Here is a 25,623-nt window from a genome sequence, read left to right as displayed (position 1 = left end):
TTTGCATTACCATCACACACGTCTGTGACAAAAACAGATGTGCAGGGAGTCGTGGAGATTCAGCGAGGGGATCCCTGGCAAGAAGGCATTTACAAGTGTCCAGAACATACCTGAAATGGCACATTTAAAATTTTACTCACCCACCTTCTTCCTTACTAGTGACATAACTCCTATCCGAGTCAGCACGTGCTGCCGTGACAGCCCTTCCCGAGGAACGCCATCTGCAAAGGTTTCAGCACCATCTGCTCCAGGTTCACATAAATGTCTCATGAACAGAGAGACGTACGCCCTACAGAAGGAAGGCAAAAGCTTTTTCTAGCCTGGACCACAAACCCCCTGCTGAGCAAAGCACCCAAGCTGTCTGCTTTCACCAGAGGGCAGGGGCAGAGTCCCACCGCCAGGCACAAAGCAGGAAAAAGCTGCGTGTAACAAACCCAGTGCAGAGCCTGGGACAGACCTCAGCACGCCCACCTGGGACCACCGTACCTGAACTCCTTCTCGCTCTTCCCTCGCAGATCCCGGACCAGCCAGTGAGAGTTGAAGGCATCCTGGGGCGGCATGCCCCACCGCATGATGGCGTTCAGGAAAGCCTTGCGCTGACGGGCATTGAACCCGAGAACCTGCAGGGAGCAGAAGTGTCACCGTGATCACAACATGAAAATAGGATGAAAATAAGACGTGAAAATAAGATGCCTTGAAAATACGCGGCATCTCAGAGCCTCACAGCTGTCACACGTGCTGAACCAGGACTGATGCTGGTGACCCAGCACAAATGAGAACAGATATCAGATGTGCTCTGGCCAATGCTGACCCTCACCTCAATATTCCCCCCAACTCTTGCCAGCAGAGGAGGAAGAGGCTTGTCTCGGTCACTCTTCAGCTGTCTTCGTGATTGTCTCCTGCCACCTAGAGTCAAGCAGCCTAAGTGATGAACGTGCCCAGCCAACGAGGAAGGATGGTCAAAGTGCAGATGCTGATGGCCCTGTGCTCCAAGCTTCCTGAACTCCCTCCTGATGGGAGCAGAACCTGCACAGACCACCAGCCATGTGTGCAGTCCCCTTCACCCACCACGCTGGTCTCCCCACACCAGGGGCACTTTCCAGCACTTATCAGGCAAGGGAATACCATGCCTGTTACTCCTGTGGTTTAGATCCTTCTACCGCAAGGATCAGGCCAAGGTCTTGCAACAGCCAGTGAGCAAAAGAGCAGGTCATGTTTCCTGCCCTGGAAATCACCTCACCTCGCAAGGTGAGCAGGAATACCTCCCTCCGAACGGAGGCTACGAAGCAAGCCAGTCCCTCCAGCCCAGACATTCCTGTAGCACTGGAGTGCCAGCCAGCCCCAGATCACAGGCTACCACTGAAGGTCCTGCAGAGCCAACTACGGTAGAGTATCAAATGATTTAACTCACTCTGACCTTCTGGTCTCTCTTCAAAGTCTTCATCCTCATCCTCGGAGCCAATGGAGTACTCAGACTGGTTGTCAGAGAGCTCGTCCTGCCACTCTGCAGACCACAAGGGAGGCAAGGTTAGCAGAGAAGACTGCAAGCCTGCCCAGGAGGGACAGCAGGACAGGTGAGAGACTGCCCACAGACTGGTGCAACCAGCATCCAGCACCAGGCAGCAAGAGAGAAAGACACAACAACGAACAGGAAATCACGATCTCAGCTATTCCAGAACTATTATTGTCCTATACAGAAAATATATATATATATTTATAATTTTTTTTTTGCCCACAGACATGTTTTTTCCTAAATTCTTCCTGCAAAAACAGTTACAGACAAAAAAAAAAAAGTTTCAGAATTAGGGAAGCACAGACCCAGGCAGTCTATCAAACTGCAGAGAAAGGCTGAGCACCCAAATACAGCCACTGTGTTCATTGGAGAACCCGAGTGTGCAATTCTTGAGAAGCAAGCCCACAGGGCCTGCTACCCGCCCCTGAGCCCACGTGGCAGCTGAGCAGTCGAGGCCATACCTTGGTCCTCCTGCGAGGCATCGTTGTAATTGACCTGCTTGCGGATTCTCTTCCCTTTCCCCAGGTTCCTGGCCAGATCTTCCTGCTGCTGCTCATAGTGGTGCCGCAGTAGCTTCTCCCAGTAGTCGGGGTCCACATTCTCCTCTTGCTTGATGATCTCACGTTCCACCTCCTCCTGCAAAGCAGAAGATAAAAGGCTTGAGACAGGAGCTGCAGATCTCCCCACGTCGCACTGCTGCCTGTCTTCTAACTGCACTCCAGGGCAAGAGGAAGGGAGGGCACTGAGCCATTTGCTGGCAAGCAAGACCTTGCCACCTGTACCTAGAAACAGCCCCTACAAACACTGCCACCCCTCCTGTCCTGCAGAGCCCATACTCGGGTCTAGGGAAAAATTACAGATGTGCAGAGATTTCCCAGAATAGCAGCCTGCTACAGACTTGGGAGACCGATGAAGGAAGGAGTCAGCTACTGGGAAAATAAAAGCAATACAGTGCACAAGCAGCACCATGCCTTCTCTCAGTCTCCAGGGAGCAGCCTTCAGAGGGACAGCACAAAGTGCCTACGTGCCGGTGGCAATATCGCATCCTGCAGCTGTGGGAACAACCAGAAGAGCTACCTCACAGGGAAGGGACCCAACACCAAAAACATTTCTGTCCGTGTGGCCATTTCACAGCTCCTCAGGTTCCCGGGAGACCCAGCCCACCAGCCCCTGGATCTCCTTATTGCTTCCACCTTAAACGTCAGTCCTCTACCAGCTCCTTTTTCCGATGGGAAAGGAGGCCCAGAGTACTGAGTGCTACTGAGAGTCTGCAACAGGTCAGAGAACCACTTGCAGGAACAAGAAAGGGAGAGGAAGACGCACATATGGAGGGACACACACAGAGATGCGATTATAAGACATGATACTAATCACATTACCACACCATCCTCTTCTCTCACAACATACTGGGCCACTTTAAAGGAGCTCAGATACTCGTTCATGTTCTGCAGCTCAGTGTCATCAGTTGCATCCTGGTTTCGGTCCAGAAGCTTAGAGATAGCAGCATCGTCATAGTGGATCACACTGCTGTCATCCACATCCTTATTGTCACCTGGAGAGCAAAGTGTGGGGAACAGAAGGCAAATCACCTCGCCTGCACCCCGAGATGGGCGAGCTCAGGTTGGGCACAGGGCCGAGTCGCCCCAGCAGTGGGGGCTACAGACCTGGAGGGGTGCCACCGTGCTTTTTTTTCATGCCAGGAGTCACTGCACCCCCTTTGGTTGACAGCGTGTCGGAGAAAGGGGTGACAGCATCCGGCATGGCGATCCGCTGCCCCTGAGACACCATGCCTGCAAGAGGAAGAACAGGAGTGAGCCCCAGCAGCTCGGACAGGGACCTGCCTCGCTCGGAGCACCCCCAGCTCCCTCCCGACCTCACCTTCCACATCATCCTTGAAGAGCTCTTCCGTCCCGAACTTGAGGATGTCATCCAGCTCCTGCTTGGTCATGGAGCCCGACTTCGAGCCAAGCCCAGGACGGACAACCAAGTGGGTGAGCATCATCTTCCTTTTGGCCACCTGGGTGATCCGCTCCTCCACAGAGGCTCTCGTCACGAAGCGGTAGATCATCACCTTCTTGTTCTGCCCGATGCGGTGAGCTCTGCTGAACGCCTGCAGGCAGAGAACAAAGCTGCAGAGGAGCTCGTTCGCAGCCAGCCTGAGCAGTGACGCCAGCCTGGCCCCAGACCCCAGCCAGAGGAGCCCCCCTATCCCAGAAGTGAGGTCCCCAGTGCTGAGGACAAGGCTGGGAACTGCTCCCCGCTGCTGTCGAGGATGGCACCCCACCACGCCACACAAGGAGGCCAAGTTCTGATCCCTCCAGGGCACAAAAGGCACCAGCAAGAGCAAAGTTCAGTTCACCAAACAGCTGCTACAGGGCTCCTCAGAGACAACCTGAAGGCTTTGTGGGAGTTCTCCTTCCCCCTCCATTGACTGCAGGCAAACCAGCTCCCTAATGGAGGCCTCTAACCGAAGGGTCTGAAGGCGGGCAGTGTAGGGACGTTCCTCTCAGGAACCCTCTGTCTGCAGATTCACCAGGCCCTCAGTTCTCCGTCACCACCCCGTACCAGCACACCCTCTTGCCAAAGACTCAGGGAAAGGAAATGCTGGCACAGATGGGCAGCTCAGGAGAGAATCTCCTCTCAGCCAGGATGCAGGGAAGGAAAGGCATTTGTCCACGCTTTTCCATTATTTTTAGAGGCATTTGCTGCTCAGCCCCTCCAGCTGCCGTTTCCCATCAGTGGTCAGGCATTAGCTGCTGTTCACCAGAGGCTTTTGGGAACACAAGTGGAAGGTCCCCAGAACAGGAGGAGACAGCTGGTTGCAAACAAGCAGCAGGAGAGAACAAGAAGCCTACGGAGGAAAGCCAGTTTTATGCCCAGTGCTCCCCCACACCACAGACAGGCCAGGCCAAGGGCAGCAGTAATGGGAAGGGGGCTCATGAACAGAAACGTGCAAACACTGCAGGTGTCAGCAGCTCGTTTCAGTGGGCAGAATGTGGAAAGAGAGGGCCCAGCCAGAAAGGTACTTACTATACTGGAAGGAAAAGAAAAAGGAATAAACCTGGATGTCATTGTGGGGATTCCAGTCAGAATCATAAATAATGACTGTGTCGGCTGTAGCAAGGTTTATGCCCAGACCACCGGCGCGGGTAGAGAGGAGAAAGCAGAACTGCTGAGCACCAGGAGCTGAGAAAGAGAAACCCACAGGTGGTAAAAGGTGAGACAGAGAGGAGCTTGGCTTACTTGGGAAGGTGCAGTACCATGCTTTAGTTATAAAACATCAGGAATCATCAGTCTAAGCCAACAAGCAACAGGCACGGAAGGCAAGGAGCAAAAATACATCACTGCCTGGAAATCAGTTATTGGAGAAAATACAGCTCCAGACCTGAAGGGGAAGCTCTGCAGCCTACTGAGGCCTTGAAGGGATATGCCCAGTCTCTCAAGCCAAACAGGCTGTCAGGACCAGGCTCAGACACCACCGGAGGGGCTTAACCACATGGTAGGGACAGCCCTACACCGAGCAGCAGGACACTGAATTCTCAGAGAGCTGCACGACAGACACGCACGCAACCCCACACACCACCTGGGCTGTGCGAGCGGGGGCTGTTCAGGCACAGGCAGCCTGACCCCGCTGCTGGCTGCTGCCATAAATCCCCCCCAGCAGGCAGTGCCTGCACCTGCTCCTCCAAGGGAAGAAAAGCAAGTACCATTAAACCTGTCTATGGCCTCCTGGCGCAAGCCTCCGGTGATGCCCCCATCTATCCGCTCGTACTTGTAGCCTTCGTACTCCAGGAAGTCCTCCAGCAAGTCCAGCATCTTTGTCATCTGCAGGACGAGGCAACCACGGTGTGAGCAGCTCTGCAGGAACCGTGCCACAGAGAGCCTGGCTGTGCACAGGGCTGGGGGACACTGCTGCAAACAGCAGCAGCACCCCGAGGCACTGACCGTGCTCCCCACATCCCGCTGTGTGCCCTGGAGCCACTGCCAGGCTCACCCCCACAGCCTGAAGGTCACGGTGGGCAGCAGCCCTGCAAGCAGCAGGGTACTGCAGAGGAGCAGCATTCACGTCTCATCCTCCAGAGGCAGCTTTGCCAACATGAGGGCATCATGTCTGAACGGCCTTCCCCAAGGGGAAGCACTATTACCATTCTCTTTTATCCACAGATTAAAAAAAAAGGTTTTAAACACTACAGGGACTCCCTCAGGAGAGGGACGAATGCAGTCCATCCACCGTGACTGCCAAGGTGTCACACTGTGATAGAAGCTGTCAGCAGCTCTTCCACCTATCTCTATCTGCACCTAAGAAAATTCTCATACAGAACAAAAAAAAGCCTTCAGCAACTTTTAAGGTTCCTCACTAGCCCTTCCACACCGCTCACCTGGGAGAAGATCAGAACCCTGTGACCCCCATCCCGTAACTTCTTCAGCATCTTTTGGAGCAGCATCAGTTTCCCAGAAGATTTAACCAAAGAATTCCCATCGTAAGATCCATTGGGCAGAACCGGAGCCTCCTGTGAAGACATTCTGGTTAGCCTTGAGTAAAACATTCAGTAACTCCAGGGAGAAACTCACATGCATTGCAAGGACAAAATATTTGTATCAAATCACTCCCACCAAAACCTGCACCTTTAACCAGAGACAGATCATGGAAACAACCCCACTGAGGGATTACACACAACGCTGTGAGATGTCTCCACGGTGCACACAGAGCTCACGTACCACAGCAGCCACAGGGAAGAGGTACGGGTGGTTACAGCACTTCTTCAGATCCATCATGATGTTGAGCAGTGAGACCTGGTTCCCTCCACCTTTGGAATTCAGGGCTTCAAAATTCCTTGTCAGTATGAACTTGTAGTACTTCCTGCACAGATGGATGGGACAGACACTGGTATTACGGGCCTGGCAAAAACCAGATGAAAAAAAACAACCAAAAACCAACGAACCCCAATTAAGTCAACGGAGCTTCAAAAGGGATATCTGGTACAGGGACTTTTTTTTTTTTAATGATGGTTCAGCATCCCCAGCCTGGGGCCAGGTCCGTTTGGCTGTTCTGCAGACACCACAGCCCCTGGAAGTGGGATGGGATCGGGGGCACAGCAGTGCTCCCTGCTGCTGGGTGTGTGTGGAGCTTTGCCCCACGGTGACAGCAAGGAGCAACACACCTTTCCCTGCAAGACAGCCTGCCGTGTATCACACACCTCCTGCAGAGCAGCTGGGACTACGTGGAGCCCAATTTAGCCAGACTGAGCCCTCCCCTGTGGCACATAAAAGACTCCAGCTCTTCTCACAGCGGGTCTGGTAACAGAGGGGTTTCTCTGACCCCTGGAGCCCCACTGCCACCCCGTGCTGCAGACGGAGGGAAGGCAGCCACACTGCCCCAGGGGAGCCAGGCACAGCCTGCTGCGATGCTGTTACTCACTTCTGCATTTGGCTCAGCTCCACTCTCACTATCAGCTCTGTCTTGGCCGGCATGTTCTTGAAGACATCCGCCTTGAGCCGCCGCAGCATGTGGGGACCCAGCAGGTCATGGAGCTTTTTGATCTGGTCCTCCTTGGAGATGTCTGCAAACTCCTCCAGGAATCCTTCCAGGTTACTGTGAAAGCAGCCACAACACAGCACTAAGCAAAAGGGACATTTTGCAGAGCTAAAGCACAAGTTCCCCAAAATACCACTGTCTCCACAGAGAGAGGAAGGACGCAAACCTCCTGACTGATAGGAAAGCAGTACCTACACTCAGGGCCAAAAAAGTAGTATTCAACATTAATAAAATCTGTGTGTGGCTGTTATGGCCAACCACTGGGACCATGTGCTTAGCCAGCAACCTGCCATGCAGATCAGTGACATTTACACAGCAGTAACTGCATCCAGGCACTACAAAACAGACAGGAGCCCTGGAAAACCACCCACTGAACGGCCCCACTGGCCAGCAAGGATCACATTCAGGCTGTCCTCCCTTTCCAGGAAGACAACTTGTGCAACTTACTTAAACCTCTCAGGAGTCAGGAAATTGAGCAAGTGGAAGAGCTCTTCCAAGTTGTTCTGGAGTGGAGTCCCGGTGAGCAGCAGCTTGTAATCAATCTTGTAGCTATTTAATACTCTAAAGAACTTGGAAAAGAAATCACATTAGGTTAAAAGAACTCCGAGGAACTGAAAAATCATCTGGGAACAATTAGATCTGCAGAGTGCACACATGGAAACTCAGCAGTGACCCCTGCTCCCTCTCCTTGTGCAAAGCCAGACCACCGCCTGTATGTCCTGCTCAGAGCCATCCCCACTTATTCGGAAAAAAAAAAAAAAAAAAAAAAAAAAAGCAAATTGCTTTTTCTCAAAAATCAGAACAAAATAAAACGCTCCACTATGCGTTCTGCTTAAAAAGCACCAATGGCTTCTCTCCTTCGTTTAAAACAACCAGCCTCGCATCTTCTGCATGCAGAGCTGGAGCACTGAACATAAAAGATGTAAAACTCCTGAGTGCATCAGACACTTCCCTGCCTGTCTGCCTGCTGGCTTCATGCTGCTGCAGGACAAGTTGAGCTCTTCAGCCCGTGCTTCATCCACCACCAGGCAGGCTCACTGCCCCGAGCCTGCTGCTGGCACCACCAGCCAGGCTGCCACCTAGCTCACTACTGACGGCTCTCTAATGTGAGAGGGCGTTAGAGAAAGAAATCCCACTGAAACACGCCCCGGGCAGAGCCTGTGCAAGCTGAGGACATCTCTCATCCCAAGCAGCAAAGTGTAGAGCAAGAGACTGGCTGTGCAGGGGGCATTTTATCTCTGCAGCAAAAGCACTGGGTTGGAAGAATTGCTCATAAATGTCTGCTACCTACTTTGGACTGGTTATTCTTCAGCCTGTGTGCTTCATCCACCACCAGACAGGCCCATTCTATCGAGCCCAGCACCGCCTGGTCAATGGTGATCAGCTCGTAGGAGGTGAGCAGGACATGGAACTTGATTTGGGCTTCCTTCTGGAGGAGCAGAGGAAGAGAAAAGCCAGGTTACAAGAGGGTAGGAAATGGGACAGCCTCCACCGGTGGTGCTGCTGCAAGTGACACCAATTGTTCATGCCAGCAGAACCCATCTGAACATAAGAACAAAGCAGGGGATTACAGAAACAGAAAAAGGTCTGGCAGAAATCTTCACAGCCCACCATAAGTCTTCTACATTTATAAATGCTGTCAGCTTCTCTCTTTGGAAAAGTGCTGATTAGGGACCTAAGGAACCTCCCTCTCTGGATGTCAGTCAGTGAAAACAGGGGCAGCACACAGACTTAGCCCCTACCTTCATCCGGAAGACTTTCTTCCCACTGCGGATGGCATTGTCTTCAAAAGAGAACTCATTTTCCCGGATGACCGACCGGCTTTCTTTGTCCCCTGTGTAGGTCACCACGTAGAAGTCAGGCGCCCACATCTCAAACTCACGCTCCCAGTTGATGATGGTGGAGAGAGGGGCACTGACCAGGTACGGCCCTTTCGAGTGGCCCTGCTCAGGGAGACAAAGCCCAAGCTGCTCCCTCCGTGCCAGGAGGCTGAGCAGCTCATAGACATCCCAGGGACTGCTGTGTGCTCACCTCCTTGTACAGGGAATACAGGAACACGATGGTCTGCACCGTCTTCCCCAGCCCCATCTCATCAGCCAGGATTGTATCAGTCCCTTGGGCCCAGGAAAATCTCAGCCAGTTGAGCCCTTCCAGCTGGTAAGGATGGAGCGTGCCTCCGGTAGCATCGATGTACCACGGCTGTTTGTCAAACTTAACTGTAGGCTGAACAAAGGCACAAAGCAGTAATCAGTTCCCTCTCCCTTCTCTGTAGTCGAGCACATCCCTCCTTGTGACACAGAATGGCCCCAAAAGAGATGCAGACACAGCCCTGCCCCTTAGCACAGGTCTTTCACAGCACATGTCCGTTTCTCCTAGGGCATGTGAGACCTGCACAGGTTTGGGGAAAGGAGACCCCAAACATCCTTGTGCACAGGGTAAAGGACCCCAGAGCTTCGAATGAAAAAAAGAAAAAGAAAGAAAGAAAAACTGTCTCTGAAGGGACAAAAAGAAGAAAAACGTAACGGGTTCGGGACACAGAGAGACCTTTCTTTTTGTGGGCTCACACACCCTCTTGCTGAACCCACCGTTCTTACTTACATCAACAAGAGGAGTTTCTGGAGGCTTTTCTAGTTTCTCCTCCTTCAGCTTTTTCCCTTTCTTGTTCAGCTTCTTTAGAGGGCGTGTGTCTTCCCCCAGCATCAGCTCCCTGAAACAGTGAGCACTCATCGGGAAAAGGCAGACAGACATTTGTCTCCCGGTCTCAAGCCAGGGGTTAGAAATGCCTCTCAAATTCCACTGCCTGTTTCCCCACAGGAGCTTTTCTGGCCCAGTTCCCATGGGCACTCATGGAGCATTAATTATCCCCTTCCAAGAGTCCTTGCAACATCAGCCAAAATGAAGGACAGCAATCTCATCAGAGCATTATATTTTCCCCCACAACATATACACAGCAGCACCACGGAGCCTCCATGAAGCACAGTGAGGCTGTGAGTATTTCCAGCAGTACAGATGTAGGAGAAGAGGAGCATAAGCTGGAAAACAGCCAACAGACAGGATTTCAAGGCAGCCCTGAGTGGTGGAGCATTTCCATGAGAGATCTTACCAAGACCCAGCTTTGAGAAAGTGCTCAGCAACCACCCTCTGAAAGGCAGCTACAGGTGTGCAGCACACATCAACTGCAGTCACGCTGCCTGGATGGCTCGTACCTGTGATTCCAGTAGAGGAGCTTGAGGTTTTCGTAGTAGGGAATGTCTATCTCATCGATCTCCCAGGTGCACTGGTCATATGGCAGATCTTTCCACTTGATCAGGTAATGAATGTCTCCCTTTTTATCGAAGCTATAATACACCACATAAAACGTATCAATGAGACAAAAAAAGTGATGAAAACAGCCTCTGTGTGCATTTCACAGTATTGGCACAATGCTCACTTTGAAATGAAAATCTTTTGAGACAAGAAACCCTACACACAACAGTACCTGACGTGGTAATTCCTCAGTGGCTGTCCCCAGACACCCAGGAGACTCACATCTGAGTCTGCCAGAGCACGAGCCCCAGAGACAGCTGTTTGTATGACAGCTCTCATCTCTCTGCCACGCACAGATGAGTGTACGTCCACATATAAATATGGACTACTGCCAGCCGTGGGTGGAGACAGCACATCCAAGGGCAACAAGCCCAGGAGCATCCCCCTGGAGGAACACCACAGCTTCATCAGCTGGAGGCATGATCCCCAGGAAAAAGCTAACCATAATCTGCTTCCACAGAACCGGGTACTTCATCCTCTGCTTTTGCATACATTCCATGACATCCAAGCATAGCTAAAAAAAACATAAGGAAACCATCGACAGTTTCCAGCAGAAATGCCCATTAATCTGCTGCACATGTTAAATCAGTGCTGGCAGCCAAACACCACCACAGGCTCTGTCCATGTTGCCTGTGACATGGCATGGTTCTTCTTGTCTCTGTTAATAAGCTACTGGTCCACACCCTAAAGAGCAAGTACTTATACCTGCACTTTAATGTGTATTTTATACACGTATCTGTTCCACATTGGCACAGGAAATTGCTGTTGTTTATCACAGGTGATGGCATTCCCATGGAAAAAGCTCTAAAGGCTTCTCTTCCATTTCACTGAACCCTGTACTCCTGTTTTACCAGGACTGGATGAAGAGCAGAGCTTACTCTCTTTTTTCTGTAGCATTCATTACCCGATGAAGCTTCAGTTACACTGAAAAATGAACAAACACACTACAGAGGCCAATTATGTACCTATGGGAAAATAAACTTTGCCTTATTAGCAGACAATGTAAAGCTCGCAGGAAAATTAGCCAGACAGATCTGTTTGTTTTCTGTCAAACAGCCCCCAAGCAGTGTTGCTGCTTGAAATTTCAAGTTGCCACTTGAAATATAGAAATTCAATAAAAAGGTGTTTCTAGCTGCTTGATGTAAAAAAATATATATATATATTTGCACAGCAGATTTCCTGTGCAGGATATTTCTTCTGCACAAAGGAAATGCAAACGTCAAGGCTTCATCACAGAGTAAGGCACTTGTTCAAATTCCTATCCTCGGGCACAGTTCCTACCAGCAGTAGGAGGAGGTAAGTGGGCATTATGCACCTCTCCAGTACGTGTAATATCGGATCCCTGCTGCCAGCTTACCTTTAATGTGAATGCAGATGGGCTGCATGGTTTCTGAGAGGAACAAATGACCTACACAGAAATGGACCGGTGTTCAAAAGCAGTTTAGGTCAGCAATAGCAGCCACAGGGTACAATCGATGGAAGAAAGCCTGATCACCAGGTTGCAGCAGCAATTTATGGAATAATTAGGCTGCATCGGGGATCCAAACAATACATCTGGGAAGAATGGAGCAACTCTATGCAGCCAACTTTTGGGAAAATTTACTACCTCTATTATTAATGTGCAACGTAACTGAAGTGAAAATAAGGCATCAATTCACTGCTGGTGCTGGTATCACCTCAGGAGCAACCACCCCAAGGTGACAGCAACCTTGAAACAAGCTGAAATTCTATCAGATTGTGAACTCAGTTTTGCAGAAAGACAAGAACTTCCAGCCTTGGGGAGGACACCTCAGCCAACCCTCCCTTCACCCAAACCAGCTCAGGCTGCTCCCCAGAAATTGGGCACTGCCCTGAGACTGGGAACATGCCCACATGGGCTGAATGTGCATGGCCTTCACTGTCACTGCCGCAGCTCTGTACGTGTGGATTTCGGGGCTGGAACAGCCCAGCCAGCACAGATCGGCTGCTCCTGACAGGCAGCTCCAGCCAGATGTCCAGCAAGCCCTCAGCAAAACCACAGACAACTACTGCGGAGTTAACAGTTGCCATAAACTAGTTTTTATACAGAAATCCCACGGCTGGCAGTGTAATAGGTGTCCCAGGGTGTGACAGGTGCCCCAGGAGCTCAGCTCACCAGACAGACCATCAGAATCAGATCTGTGCACAACGGGAAAACCAGCACAGGAGACTAAGTGGCTGCTCAAAGCTTCAGCTGCAAAACTTGTGGGGGCATGGGGAGGGTGACACCACTCACCAGGGATCCGTGTGCCCTGGCAGCACCCTTCTGCCGCCCGTTCCTCCTCACCTGTGGTTCAGGATGCGGTGGATCATCATCCACTCAGGCTTGATGCCGTAGCGGTAGAACCGCTCCTCCATCTTGGCGTACTGCGGGTCCTTGTTCTTCCGCTTCTCCCTCTGGCTGTCCTCGTCCCCAGAGCCGTAGTCGAAGGCCGGCGGCTCATCCATGTCGTTCTTCCTTTGGTAGTTGCGGTACATCACCGTGTGGTAGAGCTCCAGCTGCAGCAGGACAGAGCTGCCGTCACCCCTCCGGCCGCAGGGGAACGGCCAGGGCCAGGGCACACCGCGGCCAGCCCCGTGCTCACCTGCAGCTCCTTGACCCAGGAGCAGTGCCAGTAGGAGAGCCCTGCCCACTTGACGAAGAACTCCCGCTCCGGGATGCCCTCCAGCACCTTGGGCAGTGGCAGAGGCAGCTCCGCATCCGGGGCCGGCAGCGTGGACGGGAGCGGGGCTGGCGGCTCCTTCCAGGTCCAGTGCAGGATGCGTTGCACCTTGCCCTTTAAAGGGGGGCACTGAGAATGAAAAAGAAAATCCACAAGAGCGCGTGGTTTAACGTGAACCCTGTCAGGCCTCGGATCCCCCCACATCCCTCCCTCCAGCCCCCAGAGCCCCAGGTGTCCGTGTGAGCAGCCCCCCTGTGGGGACAGGCCTTGCCACCAGGGCAGCCCGAGCACCATAAATGTTTCATTACTCCCACATTTAATTCCCCAGCACAATTCAAGGCCCCACAAATCACGCCTACCTCCGCAGCAAGCCTGCCTCAGGGGGAAAGGCCCCCCTAACACAGGGCATGCATCAAATGGGACTTGACAAGCAATCTAAAAGCCAGCAGCCTACATGGGGACATTATGCAGGCAGCAGAGCTGCCTGGGGAAAGGCAGGGCCCCGGGGGGACAGGCAGGGCCCCGGGGGGCAAAGCTGTCCCAGGAGCAGTGCTGGCAGCAGAGGGCAGGAGCCAGCCCAGCAGCAGGGCCCGGGGCAGTGGCACAGCCGCAGGAGGTGGGTGCAAGGGGCTGGAGGGCAGGGCCATGGGGCCAGCAGGAACGGGAGCAGGAACAGGGCGATGAATGCTGGAAACACTCACTGTACAGCGAGGGCAGAGCCATTCACCGTTTGGTATCTCGGGCAGGGGCGGGTTCAGGCAGTGCAGGTGGTAGGATGACGGGCACGTGTCGCAGCACAGCAGCTCCCCTCCATCCTTACAGACACGGCAGAACTCCATGTGGTCATCCTCCTCTTCTTCGCCACCTTCCTCTTCCTCATCCTCATCCTCCTTTGGCTCCCACTGGATCCCCTCCTTCTCCTGGGGAAGAACATCCAGCTGCATCAGGTTGCCCAAAGCCCCCTCCAGCCTGGCTCTGGAACCAGGCTCTCGTTGCAGTGCTCTGCTTTGCTTGCAGAGAAATGAAAGCTCTGCATGGCACACGAGGTGGGGAACGGGACACCGCCGTGCCCAGGTGCTGGAGGTGATGCAGGGAAGGCTGTGGGCGCCCTGAGCGACCCCCTCCCCAGCAGGCCCCAGCCCTGGCAGCACCGAGCAGGGCTGTGGGAGCAGAGGGAAGATGATGGCGCGTCCCCGAGCTGGGGACAGAGCCCTGAGCAGCACCTCCACGTCTCCCAAGAGATGTTTCGCCACCAGATATGTCCCCCACCCAGGCAGTGGCACTTGCACTCACACAGTGGGGGCAGCTCCACTTGCCCTCGGGGGCCTTCTCCAGCTCGGGGTCCAGGCAGACGAGGTGGTAGGCACGGGGACAGGTGTCGCACAAGATGATCTCCCCTCCCTGCTGGCACACCTCGCAGTAGTCCTGGTGGTCCGTCTCGTATCCATCCCCTTCTTCAGCTACAAGCAAGGGACAGGCACACAGTCAGCAGGGCAGCAGGACGGCCCGCTCTCCCAGGAGGGAATGGGACAATCGCTCCTCTACGTTAGTTAAGGAAGCAAGGGAAACATTTCGCCTTGGTCCCCTCCTGTTACGTCCCCCTACCTCTCTGTCCCTCAGCACCATAGTTTATCTTTGCACACAGCATCATCTCACCTCTGTCTTTCTCTCCACACTGTATCATCCTTTGGTTCCTTCAGGCTCTCAATGGAGAATGCCAGAACCTGGAGAGGTTGCAAGGGAGGCCAGTCAGAGAAACCTCCACAGATACCAGCACCGTCAACTGCAAATGTACCATGCAACATAACACAGCTGAGGAGGGCTCTCCTCCTGGGCCTCCTCTGCTCTCCCTGGGTGCTCACTAGGTGCAGACGCAGCTCTTCCAACTCCGTGCAAAGGGCAGAGGGAAAGAGGGACGCCTCGCAAGCGCTGCTAAGACTCTTCTCAACTCCCAGCGCTGCCACAGCCTCCGGGCACAGCTCTCCCCCAGCAGGGCAGGGCGAGCAGCCCAGCCAGCCCCTGCCCTCTGCCAGGGCTGCCCAGCCCACAGCAGGAGCCATCAGGCTCCAGCACGAGGGCCTGCATCAGCCCGAGCCACTGCTGCGACATGCCAGGAGGGGAAGAAACATCCTTCAGAAGGGAGACACCGAGCCTGCCGGCCAGCACGGCCTCCCTGACCGAGTGCTGGGAGGCCCACACGCTGTGTGGGAGCGCAGCCACTCACCTCCTACCTGTCCCCGAGCCCAGAAGCCATCCTTCCATTTCTCAGAAGCAAAAACTTGTCAGTAAAGAAGCCGAAGCCCAGTGGCTTGGGTTAGCTTGGTGCAGAGTAACTGCTCCCAACGAGGATGGAGATGACCAGACCAACTCCAGGCCCTCCACAAGTGAAGGAATACGCATACAAACAGCCACACGGCCACTCAGAGACCCTGCCAGATGCTTTCACCGACGTTCACATGCCTCCATCTTCCTGCATCACTACCACGGCCCTGCTGCCTGCACGCTGCCTGGCCACACCTCTCACACGGCCCAACAAAACCCTCTGACGCCTCCTCGCCCACAGCCACACCAACTCCACTGGGAGCCTGCCACGAGCCATGCTTCTCCAGGGGCTGTCCTGTGAAAAGCACTCCCCCTGAAGCCCCACAAAGGTCCAAAACTCGCTGCCACAGGACAAATCCTGGCAGGCCCAGGTGTGCGAGCAGGCTGGCAGCTGCCCAGGCTGCCCGTGCCATGTCTCAGTGCCCAAAGCACACCTAGGCTCGTGGGGCGGGCAGGGAGCTGGGTGCTGCAAGCACTCCTCTCCCCAAGCAGCTCTGGGTCACAGCACGGAGCTGGCAGAAGCGGGGTGAGCCCCAGGTGGCGGCTGGCAGCTGGGGAGAAGGCTGGAGGGAAGCAGTCGATGGCAAGGCCCTGACGCCACGCTGCTCCTCCACCACCACTGCCAGCCCCATGGGGTGAGCCCATGCCCCACAGCCGGATGCACTTGTTGCCTCCTCCTCGGTGCAAGCCCACCAGCAGAGGAGCTCGGACACCAAGAAAGCACCTCTCGTCCCACGCACACAAACAAGCACATCCTTTCCCACCGAGTCAGTGTCAGACACTGCTTGGAGCTGCAAAGAGCAGGAAAGCACCATCTGAAGAGGGAAATCCAAACAGAACAGGAACAGAGTACAAAGGAATGGCCTACTCCTCTTTTTCTTTCTCCTCCTCTTCCCTCTCTTCCCCAGGCCAGCCGAGCACTCAGAGCGCACTGAGGAGCTGTTGATGCTGGCACTGTCAAAGTCGGATTCCTCCCGTTCTTCCTCTTCACTCTGCAGAGGGGAAAACCAAACCACACAGAGTCCAAGCAATGGCATGCAAGGAGCTATCTCCAGAGAGCACTGCTCTGTATCAGAACAAAGCACCAAAGACCCGCATAAAACAGCACGGCACCACCGGCCAGCAGCTGAGTTCCACGGGTACCTCCAAGTGAAGTGCTGCGTGGTTTCTGCATGAACTGACTAGCTACAGCATCATGGAGAGTGGCAGGGTTATTGCACTCCTGGCACTGACAGGCAGGGTTCATAAGAATGTGTCACAAGGCATTAGAAAGCAGGTAAATCTCCTCTATCAGATCGATGGCCCGGCCAGGCAATCAATCAGCCCAGATCTGGACTACAGCTAGAGCTGGAGGACAATTATTCTGCACTGCTCAGCGTTGCACACAGGCAGCTAGCCCAGTTCAGCAGCACCGTCAAAGTGCAATCACTGAGCAAATCTCAGAGCACACATAAAACACCTAAATCAGAGTGCCAAGCCCACGCTGTGCTTGTCTGACACGAGGTGGGCTCTGGGTGGCCCCTGCAGTCTGCCACCCCTGCTAGCACAGAGATGTCACATCGTGCAGCTGCCCAGGCACTTCGGGAAAGGCACAGCAGCTCCTAAGCATCAGGCACCAGCCAGCTGCAAGACCCCTCTGTTGTGACAGTGTTATCGTGGGTGCAGGCGAGTGTACAGACACCCAAACAGAAATGCATCATCCTACCCCTACTCCTGTGCAGCCAAGGGTCCCCTTCTCGTTCCAGCTTTTTGTTAACCTGTGTGTACGTAGGCATTTATGCTTCACATTCCTCATAAAATGAAAGGAGTTAAAAACACCAAGTATTCTGCGGCCTTAAAACATAACGTGTCTGAATTCTTATTCGGGAGAGCAGATTTACATGTACAAATCCCCAATTTGTGTGCTGTTCATCGTGTGCTTAGCACTCCTGGCTGCAGGAGCAAGCGAAAGCTCCTCCTGAGCCTCAGAAATGCAAATGCACAGACCACAGAGTGCACCCAGACATGGAATGGATTTTTCTGTGATGCGTGGCTGAAAAACGCATCAGCACATGAATGCCCCAGATTGCCTCTTTCACTTCAACTTGTGATACACAAAGTTAGTTACAAACAGGTCGTGTTATGTAAACCAAAGCTAGAGAATCAGGGAATTCAAATACAAGTGAACTAATGGGATTTTGAGCAATATTATCAAGACCTACAGGAGTTCCATCCCTATTCAATAGATATTTGGCATACGTACTCTCTAAAAAGCTCTGCTTACACCTGATATCCATACGCTGACAGGAGTGCTGCACGCAGACTGCAGCAGAGCCCTGCTGCCGTGCACTTACTGGGATGCTCTGGTACCCCCGGGTCATGCTGCGGAGCCCCAGATGCCAGGAGGCAAGCTATGGCAACATAATTAAAGTGTTTGATAATTCTCTTTGACATCCAGTTCAGCTGGAGTGCAAGCCCTGAAGAATTCCTTTGCAAATGAAATCTGAAATGATGGCATTACCGACCTCATCACTGAAACTAAACGTGATTATATGGTTTTAGCAGAAAACATGCCCAGACGTGACATCTTTACGAACGCAAGCCTGGACATAGCTCTCTGTCAAGGGATGAACAAACAAGTGCTGAACAGAGACGGCATGGAAGAGGGGCATGAGCAAGGCTGGAATGTTTCTTTCCAGCAGCCTTGTTCCCAAAGCCCTGTCCAGAAAAAAGGGAGCACACACTTACAGAGGAGCCCTTTTTCCTTTTGCTGGGGATTCCTCCAAACCGGAATTTCAAGCCTGCCATCTTTTTCCCCTTCCCCTTTTTCTTCCCATCTTTGGAGCCCTTGATTTTCTTCCGCACACCTGGACCTGGAGAAATGAAAGACTTGTTTGGCACTCTTCAAACATCTGTCCCCAGAAACAGCTCCCACCCCGATCCCAGAATTTACATGAATTATGAGAAAGTACTGGGGACCCCAGGGAGCAGAGAAGTGGCCAGCACTGTCCCAGAAGTCCTTTGGGGCAAAAGGCTGCAAGCCCATACCCAATGCTTGGGAAAAATCAGAGGGACAGCCTGTCATGGGAGGAACGCATCCATCCTGCAATGCAGGAGAGGGACTGCAGCCTGGGGACCACCACGGGGCTGAGTATTCCCAGAAAGCGTTAGAAGTCTGCAAAACAGGGAGAAAAGAGGCCTCTCTGCCAAGACAGCTGAGGAGACACAGCCTGCAGGAACATTGCACTGAGGACAAAGCGCAAGGAGGCTGCTGCAAGCTGCACTCCTGGTCAGCTGCCAGCTCCAAGCTACTTGTTGAAAACCCCTCGGGGCATCAGGCATTGATGCCTGCATAACTGAAACAGCACCGTTCCTGAAGAGAAACATGGTGCAAACAAAGGGATAGCTCTCCTTTTCTCACCGCTGCCCAGCTGCTACAGCAAGTCACACGGCTCTTTCCTAACAGTGAGGAAGAAGCTTGTCAGAAACAGGAAAACACTTTCAGCCCTTTTAATACAAATATGCCTATTTCCATAGTGGCTATTGCAGATTTCTGTTTGGCTCACTCCTCGCCAGTGTGCCTTGAAGACAGTTGCCTTCTACCCCAATGCCAGGAAGTTAAACCCTTCATTTATGCCCATATCAGAGACAAAGCACCCAGCTCAACTGCCAAGCAGTGCACGTTCATGTGGCCAGACCATGCCCGACCTGCCGACACGCTCAGCGGCTAGCTCTGCGTGCCCAGCACGGGGACAGCACACCGCGGGGGAGAGTGGTGCCTCCACTCAGCCCAGCCACGCTTGGCACCTACCCTTGCCCTCCTTGGTTTTAGCTTTCCTGATGACAGCAGGCAAGGCAGACTGCTGAGGGCTGGCAGCCAGCGGTGGGGCAACAGTGACGGTCTCCACTGCTGCAGCGACGGCTGCCGCGGCTGCAGCCGCTGAGCTGCCCTTGAAGGGGTTGTTGGCGCTGAACTCTCGCCACTTGGCCCCAAGCACAGTCATCATCTTGGACATGGGGATCTTGGGGTTCTTCTTGGCGATCAGAGGCCTGCAGGGTGGGGCAGAGGGAAAACCACAGGTTAATAGAAATGAATGTTTGCTCCCGCTCGCCACGTGCTGCGGGAAGGTTCTTCCTCCCTTGGAATCCATCAGTGGCACATGACTCATGGCTGCAGGTTGCTGTGGACCGCTGGTACTTGCTCCATTGGAAAGGCAGCAGAAACCAGAACTTTCTTAAAGAGGAAATATATAACGGAGCACGCTTAAATGTCCCAGAAATACCTGCTGCGTTTGAACAGCTCATAGTACAAGTAAGAATTTCTACTGTTATTCATTTATTCTACGTCAACTTTTCAAATAAACAAAAAAAAAAAAAAAAAATTTTGGAGAGAGTACAAGGAGTGAAACACTTCAGCAGTTTCTCCTGCAATTACAATGCAGCCCTGAAGACCATTTCTAGTCATGGAGGGAGAAGCAGCGAGAAGCTTGTGATGCAGAATTTACTTCACAACTTCACCCTCTTAGCTGGGCCATGTCCAAATCTCAACCACTACCCAAGACCCCATCCAGACCTACAGTGTAATACCTGAGAAACTGGCTGAAAGCCTTGTAATTAGTCAGAGTATGGTAATCTTCTTCTGAGAAAATGTAATCTACATCATCGAGGCCCCATTCTTCCATCAGCTGGGCTGAGCTCTTGGGCTCCTGTAGATTTACAAAGAGACATAATTAATGTAAATGACTGTGGCTTTGCAGATGAGCAGTGCAAGTCTAGGTCTGTCGTATCCTCCATGTCAAATGCTCTTCCTAGTCAACGACACACAGGGATTTGTTTCTGTATTTTTTTTTAAAGCATGCACAAGTGCTTAATAAATTAATGCTTCAGAGAATTCTGAGAAGCAAATTAATGTGGCACCATCCAAATGCTCCTCGCTCCATGCAATACAAATGCAAAGCCTTAGCAGGTTTCATGTCTCCAAGAAACATTAATTTCTCCCTGTACCCAATATAAATAAAGGCAATACAACCTTTCATCTGCCAGTAAAAATGCCAGGCTGTGCTTGAGAGCCCTTGATGAGAGTCCATCACGGGCTGGGTTGCTGCTGGAATTGCATATGCTCCATGGTTTAAAAACCCAAAAACTACCTCAAACAACATCAGCACTGTTATGGCTGCACATTTAGATAACTGTAGTTTTCCATTGTTTTCCTTGTTTCTGCTTTAAGTTAATTAGCTGGCTCAGGATAAACAACCCCTTGGTACCTTCAGGCCTCCATCATCATTGTCATCGTCCTCTTCATCTTTCTTTTTCCGCTTTGTTTTTTTCTCTTTCTTTTCCTTCAGTTTTTTCTTTTTCTTTTTGTTGGGGGAATAATCGCTTCCTTCACTCTCGGATTTCTCCTCAATCTCCTCTTCGTTGTCTGATATTTCATCATTGCTCCCCTAAAACAGAAAGGACAGTGGAGAGGATGCCATGCCTGCCCTCCCTCAGCCGCAGCCACGCAAACGGGTGCTCTGCCTCTGTACTCTAAAGCTCTCCTCTGAGGGCACCCAGGGGCTGTGATAGCACAGCGTTCAGGTACCCTTCTGATGTGTGGTGGTGAAAAAAAGGAAGCCAGGACGCGGCAAGTCAAGTAAATGAATGCATACATTAAAAACAGCCGCATAGTGAACCAAGGAGCAACTCCACCAAAAGATCCTCAGCGTTCACACAGGGAATACTCAGGGAACTTTTCTGATTGCTGTAACTCAGGGTAGCACGCGATGTTCTGTCTCATGTTTGCTTATGGTATTACACGAGTACGGCAACGTTCTTCTATCACAGTGTTAACAGCTAAGAAACTAAAGGAAAGGAAATCATCCCTTAGCTCACGTGCAAGTCTTTGAGCTCACTGGACGATGTTGAGCCAGGCAACAGAGACGGGCAGCCACATGAAACCTCCCGTCTTGGCCACGCACGGCCTCAGCAGTGAGACGAAGCACGTCAGAGGCCTGTGCCCCGCGGGATGGCTGACAGACACAGCCAGGCCCCACCGGGTGTGGCAGAGCCAGACTGTGGGGACTGGGATTTGGGCTCCATTTTGGGACAGCGACCTGCCGCACAGCTCCAACAGCACACCCCTCACCACCCCAACCAACGCCGCTGCCCACCTGCCTCACGGCGCCCGGCGGCAGGGCCCTCTCCTGCCTCGGGGAGCAGCTCCATGGGGAGCCTCCCCACCAGGCAGCCCCCAACCCCATCGCCCCGGCCATCACCCCACGGGCCCGGCCGCTCTGCCCGAGCCGTGCCTGGCTCCAGAGGCCGAGCCCAGCTCCAGGCCCACGCTGGCACCTCATGGCTCGCCCGGCACCGCAGCCACGCAGGCGGCTGATTGTTTAAATATACACCATCGACTGCTCCTGCTGCAGGTTCAGCTTGGCTCGGTGGCCATCGCTGGTCCTCCTTGCTTTGGAAAAAAAAAAAAGAAAAAAAAAGAGCTTTTCCTTTAGCAGTGTTATAAACAGTTATAATTTAGCACTGAATAATTGGTTGCCATGGGAACTGCTGCAGCACAGGTTGAGATTCCCTCTCCCCGCTTTCTTGTCTGACAAGGACCTTCATCTACATATGCTGAGGTTCAGGCTGCAGCCTGGTTATTTTATGCAGATCTTTCTGGTTTGCAGCATCAATTCCAGCAGCGGAGCTCCAGCGAGCACCGCCACAGATGCCTGAACGCGTTACAACGAGCCCACGCCAGCAAACCCCCATAAGGGTGCAACGTGGCACCACGCCTGCCACACACACTAATGACAAAAACACGGGAACCCGGGGTGGCAGCCAGTCGTGGCTTCAGCACCGGCATCGTGTCACAGCTTTACACCTCATTGCCACCTCCCTCTTCCTTTAACAGGGGGAAAGAACCTCCTCCTACCCCACAAAACTTCAGAGAAGGTGTTTAGGAGGAGAAAGCCCAGCCCAGGGGTCCCTTTCCTTTCACCTCCTCACCCCAAAATGCAGCCTGGGTGCTGGTAAGGAATCCAGCTCACTGTTACAGCCACAGCACTGGCTCCTCGCTGGCTCTGAGGGAAGACAGAAAAACCTCCAGCAGGCAGAACCCAGCCTGATTAACACTGCCCATACAAGGCATTAATTAAAAAAGAAAACGCTCCCGACATTCATCCCATTATCTCCTCCCCACCCCCGGTGAGGAAGCAGGCAGACCCGGCACAGGCTGCACATGTTGCTGCCATGGCCTCGGGCAGGCTGACGCTAACAGAGAACTGCCAGAAATGAAAATACCACAGGTTTGTGTTTTATTTTTCCCCAACCGAAAAGCAGCACAGGAAAAATGTGTCCCATGACGAAGAACGCACAGGAAGCAAGGCGGCCTGAGCCAGCTTTGTGTGGTATCTGCAGAAGGAGATCAGCATCTCCATGGCCACGACAGAGGGGAAAAAGCTTCCCCCGGGCTCTGACTTCTGCTCAAAGCCTGCCAGGCAATACAGTGTAGGAACAAGTCACTTATTTTTTTAAATACACACCTCGCTCCTGTCACCAGCAAGAGCACTTTAATGTGCAACTTCAGCCAGCCAGTCTGTTCTCACAGGACCCACAGGGAGTGGCAGCGATGACTGGAAGAGAACAGCATCACCGGTCCCCTGTGAGGCCACATGAAGGGGCACAGCCTGCCCTCCTGAGAGCTCGCAGGAGCTGCAGGGACAGTGACGGCCCTGCCCGGGGCGTGACGGCCACCCAGCCATCAAACAGGACACGAGGAAGAGCCCCAGGTTAGAAGCGGGTGAGGGGAAGGATCATTCAGGCAACGTGAGACCCAAAACATGATGCCTTGCCTTTGCTTTCGCACAAAAGGCCTCAAAATCCTTCCACATGCTAAACCCTGAGAAGCCTCTACCTGGTCTTCTTGCAGAACGCCCTGGTCCATCACCTGCAGAAACCTCCGGCCTTGCACTGGCCACGTGCCCAACACGTTGGTTTGCCCAGACAAGGCACCGGCACAGCTCGTGGCAGCAGGACTTACCGTCTGCCACCAGGGACGACTGCAGGGAGGTGCTGCATTGCAGCAGGACGACGAGCAGGAGCTGGGGGTGTCACCACCACACGCCACAACATCAGCACCACAGCCCCAGAGGGAGCCTGGGCACCCTGGTGCAAGGGAGGAAGGGCAGAGTGCCAGCATGGCCTGCCGTGGCCACGTGGCATACGGCAAACCCCCAGAGCACCACCACAAGACCTGTTTTCCAGCTTAACACCTGCCTGCACGCTTCCTGGTGGCTCTACCTCTGCCATCTCAGCGCCGAGAACCCCAGGAGGCAGCATCCTCATCCTCGCAGCTCTCCTCGTCTGATCAGCTCACCACCCAGCGTGTGACGGGCGGGACATGGGAGTGAGCACAGGCAGATCAAGATTACGTGCACGCAGCTGGCACAACGAAGGACTGTCAGTAATATTTACTGCACGTGTTTCCAGCATGAAAGGAAACACTCCAAAAGGAACAGATTCTCAAAATGCCAGCAACCAGAAAGAGGAACGCTTAAGAGCGCAGATGGATGCCCTCTCCTCATCTTCCATCACGTCACTGCCGTATCAGTGCCGTGTTTGATGGCACAGCCTGTATTCCTGGCACAGCTCAGCAGGGTACAGACATGCTGGGGAAGTGCTAAAACACAGCAGTCCTGCAAGTGGTCAGCGGGAGAGAAGAGGAACCACCTGGCACCGCAGGAACATGAACCTCTCGGACTGGGAGCTGTCCCAGCACTTTGCCACCTTTGGTTACTATTTCCTGCACATCGTAAGTTTCCCTACCATTCATTTCTTTCTTTGGACAAAACAATAAAAAAATCTCCACCTTTCCAGGAACAAAAATGTACAGCTAAGCTGAGGCAGCAAGCACCACAAGGGAGCATCAGATCTGGACAAGAACTGCTCAAGCCCTGACCCTCGGTCATCTCCCCCAGGCCTAGCAGGAACCCGCCAGCCTCATTTCTGAGCATGCAGCGTTACCTCTTTCTTCCTCCTCTTGATTTTGGCAGCCTTGCTGTCTTTCAGCTTCTTGGATTTCTTTTTTTTCTGCACAGCAACTTGCTCTTCTGGGAAAAACTCATCCAGCCCTTCCAGGACCCCATCATCTTCTTCTGAGGACAAAAGGGACAACTTACTGGGATGGCTGTCAGGGGCACACAGGACGCAGCACTCGGGCGCATTCTCCCTGGGCACCCAGCAGCCACTCCAGCGCTGCCCCTTCAAGAAAAGCCTTGACAGACTCCTGCCCAGGAGAACCACCGCTTCTCATTTCCCATCGCCCATGCACATTCTTACACGAACGGGAACCAGCACTTCTAATCATCTGCATTTTGCTCTCTGCTGACACAGGCGCATCAGGATGCTAATGGGCTGCCTGCTCTTATTGATTTGGATGTAGGTAATTAGGAAGCATTAGGCTTTTATCTTTTACCCTTTAGATTTCCCAGCAGAGCCCATTAAAATTGATCCAACCACGGCAAACGAGGAAGCAGCAGGCCTGGCGTGGAAGATGGGTGCCAGGGCTGGCAGGAGGCAGCTCCTCCACGGCTCCGTGCCGGGGAAGCACCACGCACGCTCAAGCTCCCACTCACCTGCCTGCCTTCCTCACCATCATCACCTCCCCAGCGAGTCCTGGCTCCTCATGGAACCTCTGCATTTCTTTACGATCCACTCCAGTATTTTTCCCTTCTTTATTTTCTCACCTTACACAGCAGTAGCACCCCAGACTCATCAGCCAGGACAGGATCCTCGTCTGGCTCAAACCACCAGCTCCAGTCCAGCCAAGGCACGTTCCCATGGATGCCCTCAGGTGTGGGGGGAGCTGGGCAGCACCCAGAGCCCACCCCACCGCCCCCCAGACCTCCTGCGGGCACAGCACAGCCCCCGGCCTGCTGGAGGGGGGTCTGGGAGAGCCCCCGGCACAGCTGGACTCTGCCCACAGCTGGACTCAGAAAGACACCGAGCAGATTTTAGGGGTGCGGGGGGCACGTGAGGAAGGACAAACACACTGAGCAGACCCAGGCCTCCTGCAAGCGCTGCTCCAAAAGAAAACCAGCACAACTTTGGGGTCTGCAGGCTGGAGACACAGCCTCGTGCTCCAGCCGGTGCCAGAATCACCCTGATGCTGGGCTGCTTAGTGTCAGAGGCGGTTACAAACAAATTTGCTTCAAGGAACATGGAGAAAACATAATTTTGCACCTCCTGGCCTCCCTGCCTGGTCCTCCAGACACCATCTTGCACAGCCCGGCACTCCCAGCACCAGC

At 53.2% G+C, this 25,623-nt stretch overlaps 1 protein-coding gene across 3 annotated transcripts in view; it reads right to left on the bottom strand.

Moving 5' to 3' along the window:
• The window catches only part of CHD5 (chromodomain helicase DNA binding protein 5), a 33,318-nt gene that overhangs the window by 6,804 nt on the left and 891 nt on the right, over positions 1–25,623 (bottom strand). Inside the window, exons 2-30 of one of the 3 annotated variants that reach the window (XM_084300188.1) lie at positions 24,341–24,471; positions 20,602–20,781; positions 19,925–20,043; positions 19,149–19,387; positions 18,086–18,210; positions 16,227–16,350; positions 14,330–14,496; positions 13,738–13,956; positions 12,959–13,165; positions 12,661–12,872; positions 10,256–10,387; positions 9,648–9,756; positions 9,081–9,272; positions 8,792–8,992; positions 8,341–8,478; positions 7,497–7,618; positions 6,933–7,106; positions 6,233–6,374; positions 5,893–6,024; positions 5,221–5,338; positions 4,575–4,699; positions 3,392–3,623; positions 3,178–3,303; positions 2,893–3,065; positions 1,975–2,149; positions 1,412–1,504; positions 818–906; positions 487–620; positions 145–289 (exon numbers count right to left, since the gene is read on the bottom strand). In XM_084300188.1, the coding sequence (XP_084156314.1) occupies positions 145–289; positions 487–620; positions 818–906; positions 1,412–1,504; positions 1,975–2,149; positions 2,893–3,065; positions 3,178–3,303; positions 3,392–3,623; positions 4,575–4,699; positions 5,221–5,338; positions 5,893–6,024; positions 6,233–6,374; positions 6,933–7,106; positions 7,497–7,618; positions 8,341–8,478; positions 8,792–8,992; positions 9,081–9,272; positions 9,648–9,756; positions 10,256–10,387; positions 12,661–12,872; positions 12,959–13,165; positions 13,738–13,956; positions 14,330–14,496; positions 16,227–16,350; positions 18,086–18,210; positions 19,149–19,387; positions 19,925–20,043; positions 20,602–20,781; positions 24,341–24,471 (4,475 nt within the window). Of the gene's footprint in view, positions 1–144; positions 290–486; positions 621–817; positions 907–1,411; positions 1,505–1,974; positions 2,150–2,892; positions 3,066–3,177; positions 3,304–3,391; positions 3,624–4,574; positions 4,700–5,220; positions 5,339–5,892; positions 6,025–6,232; positions 6,375–6,932; positions 7,107–7,496; positions 7,619–8,340; positions 8,479–8,791; positions 8,993–9,080; positions 9,273–9,647; positions 9,757–10,255; positions 10,388–12,660; positions 12,873–12,958; positions 13,166–13,737; positions 13,957–14,329; positions 14,497–14,692; positions 14,761–16,226; positions 16,351–18,085; positions 18,211–19,148; positions 19,388–19,924; positions 20,044–20,601; positions 20,782–24,340; positions 24,472–25,623 lie in introns of those variants that run through there. The other 2 variants (XM_084300189.1, XM_084300190.1) reach the window with 2 other exon arrangements.

Source organism: Netta rufina (genome assembly GCF_964035555.1).
Source record: "Netta rufina genome assembly, chromosome: 22".
NCBI classification, from domain to species: domain Eukaryota; kingdom Metazoa; phylum Chordata; class Aves; order Anseriformes; family Anatidae; genus Netta; species Netta rufina.
The sequence above is the reverse complement of the archived record's forward strand: the minus strand, read 5'-3'. Positions and strand labels throughout refer to the sequence as shown.